At 44.5% G+C, this 5,090-nt stretch overlaps 1 protein-coding gene across 2 annotated transcripts in view; it reads left to right on the plus strand.

Annotated features, from left to right (window-relative positions):
• Nucleotides 1-2,754: 2,754 nt before the first annotated feature.
• The window catches only part of ppp1r35 (protein phosphatase 1, regulatory subunit 35), a 12,268-nt gene continuing 9,932 nt past the window's right edge, over nt 2,755-5,090 (plus strand). The window contains exons 1-2 of one of the 2 annotated variants that reach the window (XM_046043597.1): nt 2,755-3,097; nt 4,278-4,500. In XM_046043597.1, the coding sequence (XP_045899553.1) occupies nt 4,279-4,500 (222 nt within the window). In that variant the 5' untranslated portion in view covers nt 2,755-3,097; nt 4,278. The remainder of the gene's footprint in view (nt 3,098-4,277; nt 4,501-5,090) is intronic. The other variant, XM_046043598.1, reaches the window with a different exon arrangement.

Genomic DNA, 5,090 nt, shown 5'->3' on the forward strand with positions numbered 1-5,090 from the left:
TGACTGCTCTATCAACCAGTAGCTGTTGCTTGGCTCCCCTGGTATTACTGCCCATTCCCTTCTGGGCTCTGTCCATGTATTGAGCCATGTGCCTACTCATCTTAGCCGCTATGATGTCTGACAGGAGCTTCCATGTTGTGCAGAGGCAGGTTATTGGCCAGTATTGGATGGGATTGTTCCCTTCTGGGGGTCCTTCATGATCAGGACTGTCCGTCCTTGGGTTAACCATTCTGGGTGGGTCCCATCCATCAGCAGTTGGTTCATTAGTGCTGCCAGGCGTTCATGGAGTGCAGTTAGTTTCTTTAGCCAGTAGGTGTGGATCATGTCAGAGCCTGGTGCTGTCCAGCTCTTCATACCTGCCACTCTTTCTTGGATGTCTGCCGTTGTAATGGTTACTGGATCTTGTTCTGGGAGATTGCTGTGATCTGTTCTTAGATCGACTAGCCACTGAGCATTGGTGTTGTGGGAAACCTCTTTCTCCATATGTTCTTCCAGTACTGTTCAGTCTCAGCCCTGGGTGTATCTGATCTTGTGTTATTACCCTGCCACTGAGAGTACACTTTGGATGGTTCGGTGGAGAACATCCAGTTTATTCTCCTGGCTTCTGCTTCTCCCTTGTCTCTCTTTAGGCGGGTAGCCAGAGCGGTAAGTCTTCAGGTCCTCAGGTATCGACAGCTTGTTGTATTTCTTAGGTAGCCTCTTCCTTACACCTTTCTGTAACTCTGAGAGTGAACTAACTTCTCTCCCTGTTGTCTTAATCTTGGCCTCTAGCCTTCTCCTCCATGGGGGGTAATGCTCTTTATAGCTTATGGTGTTTGTGACGAATGGAGCGGACCCAAACGCAACGCTGAGGGTTTCAATAGAGGTTTATTGAGGGGAAAGGGGAACGAGGAGGGACGGGAGGAAAGAAGGGGAATGGCAGACGAGGACGCGGGGGACCGAGTAGTTGGAGGAGCGGAAGGCGCTTAGGCTGGAGGTTCGAGGGAGGCTGGCAGACGTGGAGGAGAGGATGCGGTGGCTGGGGGGAAACCGGAGGGCGTCATGGAGGCGGCGAGAGGAGGAGGCTGGCGAGCATGCCCGGCTGGCCGAACGGGGAGGCAGAGGTGAGTGAACCTGGCGGGAGGAAACAGACAGACTGAGTTAGCAGGTGAAGAGGAGGTGAGACAAAGGGAAATTTCATAAAATGCCAGAACGAAGCGGTGACACCAAGTCAGGAGCTGCGACGATCGAGCGAGGATGGAGTGGAAAGCCGGGGTAGAAATACTGGTCTTGATGAGGTTGATGGCTGGCAGGTGCGGAGGCCGGGGATGGAGGTTAATGAGGAGCAGGTGTGGGTAGCCAGCCGGGCTCCGGAGCAGAGAGGGGGAGAGCACACAGAGAGAGAGAGAGAGAGAGAGAGAGAGAGAGAGAAGGCACAGGAGAAACCAGAAAGCGAGGGAAAGGAGAAACAGGACACTCACCAACAGCCGGGCTGACAGGTGTTCATTTTATTGCCAAGCATCTCTAGGATCACTGTTGCTGTGGCGTACATCAGCTCATTGGTCTCAGTTATGGTTTTGGTAGAGATAGTAGTAGTAGTAGTGCTGCATTCACATCTTCTAGCAGACTTTCAGAGGGTACTTACTCACTCACTTAGCCTTGGCAATCTTGGGTGTTGTACTTGGGGGTCCAGCTTGGTTATGATCTTCAATCTCAGGTCACTCACCCATTTGTTAAGTCTTTGTTAAGTGAGTCTGTGCCATAAGGGCTTGTTGTTTTTGGGGCTTGGGACCCAATCTGACCTGTTGTCCTGGCTCCCCCTTGCCCTAGCATGTTTGTTGCACCTCATCAATCTCTAGTAGTGATTGCCATTGCTGCTTGTGGATGTTAGAACACTGAGCTAGGAGTGGTTTCTTTGTCAGTGTTGATGTTGGGTTTCGAAGCATCCATATATCCCACAGTGTCTGCATATAACCCCTCTAAGCGGGATTGCTAGTAGAATTGCAACAGATTCATATTTTCAGCTCTAGTCTATGACTGTCTTGTATGTGTTGTGTGTACTGTATGTATGTCTATATATATGATGCCACCTTCCATCCCTTCAGGACCCGTACACCTCCAGGACTCTGAGGCGAGCAGGAAAGATTGTGGCTGGCCCCTCCCTCCCTGGACACAAACTGTTTCAGACACTCCCCTCTTTGTGCCACAAGAACACTTTCTTTTCGACTGCAGCGGGCCTCCTTAACAATGCTCGGGTACCCCACTATTACTGACTCATATGCCCCCCCCCCGCCGCCCCAACACACACACACACACACACACACACACACACACACACACACACACACATACACATACATACACCCCACACGTTACAACAACGATCAACTTTGAACTGTGCTCTATGCTCATATTGTGAATTCTTGCACATACATTAATTATCCTGTATATTTTGCATTCTTTTTCCATTAGTATTATTGTATTATTTTGTATACTTGTAAATTTTTGATCTCTTTACTTTTTATATATATATATATTTCTATTTATGTTCATGTGTAGCTACTATTAAGCACCAATATATACCAAGGCAAATTCCTCGTATGTGAAAATGAACCTGGCAATAAACCTCATTCTGATTCTGATTGTGACATGAGCATTCTGGGTAATGAGAGAGTGTACAACTAGGCACTGTTAAAAAATATAACATAGTCACCCAAATAAAATTTCAGCCTCAGCAGGAGGAAAGAAAGAAAATGAAGATATTGGGATAAAAGAGCACACTGGAGTCTGGTGGAACTGGACAAGACAGGAGATGTTAGACCAGCTCGCTGAGGAGAACAGGACTGTTGTAGGAGCTAACTAACTCCACAAGATGGCAGCAATGCAACGCTAAAGATGCCAGCTGCTGTTACACCTTCAAGACGAAGAAGACTACAACGTCAAGTATCGCAACTGTCGTAAAACCTCAAAAAATACGAAGAAGGGGACGAGGAGGGACATTTAGAAGAGAAACTAATGATTTCCGATTTCGAATAATAAACTAGTTCAGACCATCTCCAGAGAGGCAGTCTGGGGTTTGTTTTGTAGGAGAGGACCGTTTCTGACCGGACTAAATCAGGTAACAACGGTGATGGAAGTGATGTGTAGCGTTAGCGGCTAACTGTGGCTTTAACTCATTTAACTCTGTGAGACAAATGGTCAGATTAAAACTAAAGAGACACAAAGGACAGAGCTGGCGTTAACTTTACTCAACACAGGACTGTGTCAGGACTGAAGATAGTAAGTTTCTACTGTTCTATAGTTAGCAACTGGAAGCTAAGTTAAGTGCCTTTATTCATTCAGAGGTTAACTTTAGTTACCAGGTCCAGTAACCGGTGAGAAACTACCGACAGTCATAGCAGCGGTCAAACTCCCGCGAAATTGGCTTTCGCCTTTTGTGGGAACACATAACTGTGTTGAGGGTTAAATTTACCCGTTTAGCAGGATAGTTAACTTTGTGCAGGGTAAATTTATTGACGTATACGCTAACTAACAGATTAAACTACCGCCAGATAACTTCAGTGTTTCAGTTAGCCTCACTGAACATATTAGAAAAGTGCTACGTACATGTCAACATAATAAAGTAACATGACAAAACAACTTGGCCAATTTGACCTCTCTCAACCTGGAAGCACTGAACTAGGTCATTTGATATCAGGTCGGATTGTAACGTTACTCCCAGCCCTCGAGTCTGAGGACATAACGGTACATGTCTAGGTCTACAACTAAATGTTTTCATTATTGATTAATCTACCATTTTTTTATTTATTTATCATAGAGTTGTTTGGTCAGCAAACATAATAAAACAGTGAAAATGTCTGACCAACAAAAGCCACAGATAATTCAGTTAATTTTGATTTATAATATAGGGAGAAACACAAATTCTGACATGCTGAAGAAGCTGGAATAAGAATATGTAGCCTAATGTATGCAGCCCAAGAAAATATTTTTTATTTTATTCCTTTATTTGTTGGTATTTCTTTTTCATCTGTTTTTTCTTTCTTGGTTTACATCCATTTTCTATTTATCTTTTTTTATTTGATTTATTAATGAAATTATTTAAACTTTTTTAGTTTAATCATTTGTGTGTGTGATGGCTCTGGTGCTGTGTGTCATAGTTTATACTGGAAAACTTGATAAAAGGTGATTGTATTAACTCATTTTTAAGCTGTAATGATGATGTTTACAGCAGAGACTCGGTTCTTTAAAGGAGACCTTCAGAGAAAATCACTAACATGACCCACTTTATTTTCTGTCAGGATGAGGAGTTCCTCTTCCCTCCTCTCTGCTCCCCCCTCTCCTCACCCTGCCCCCCTCCCTCTCTCCTCCCCCTCCTCCCTGACTCACTGTCCTGAACTCGACCTGTCCGTCACACTCAGCCCTGCCCCCAAGCCCCGCCCACTAAAGAAGAGTCAGCAGAGTGACCAATCACAGCCGAAGCCCCGCCCCCGACGACAGAGAGGAAGAAAGGGCAACACACAGGTAATAATCCTTATTTATAATAATAATCCTTATTTGTAGAGCACTCTTCAAAAACAAGTTACAAAGTGCTATAACAAGTGTAAAGAATAATCCAAAAAAAAAAAAAGATAAGAGCATGAAAATTTTATATAAAATTAGTAAAATACAATAAAATAAAAGGGATAAAATAAAGTCAAATAAGATCGGGAAAAGCTCTCCTATAAAAGTATGTTTTAAGAAGGGACTTAAAAGAGTTCACTGACTCAGCCGACCCGATTTCCTCGGGCAGGCTGTTCCAGAGCCTCGGGGCCCTGACAGCAAACGCTCTGTCCCCTTTAGTTTTCAGTCGAGACTCTGGAACAGACAACAGACCTCTGCCCGAGGATCTCAAGGTACGTGCTGGTGCGTATGGGACTAAAAGTTCAGAAATATATCAAGGCGAGAGGCCATGAAGAGCTTTAAAAGTGATCAATAGAATTTTAAAGTCAATTCTAAAACATACTGGGAGCCAATGTAATGAAGCTAAAATAGGAGTAATGTGGTCATATTTCTTTGTTCTGGTTAAAAGCCTGGCAGCTGAGTTCTGGACAGTCTGGAGTCGATCAATAGAT

Source organism: Micropterus dolomieu, linkage group LG02 (assembly GCF_021292245.1).
Source record: "Micropterus dolomieu isolate WLL.071019.BEF.003 ecotype Adirondacks linkage group LG02, ASM2129224v1, whole genome shotgun sequence".
In the NCBI taxonomy this organism is placed as follows: domain Eukaryota; kingdom Metazoa; phylum Chordata; class Actinopteri; order Centrarchiformes; family Centrarchidae; genus Micropterus; species Micropterus dolomieu.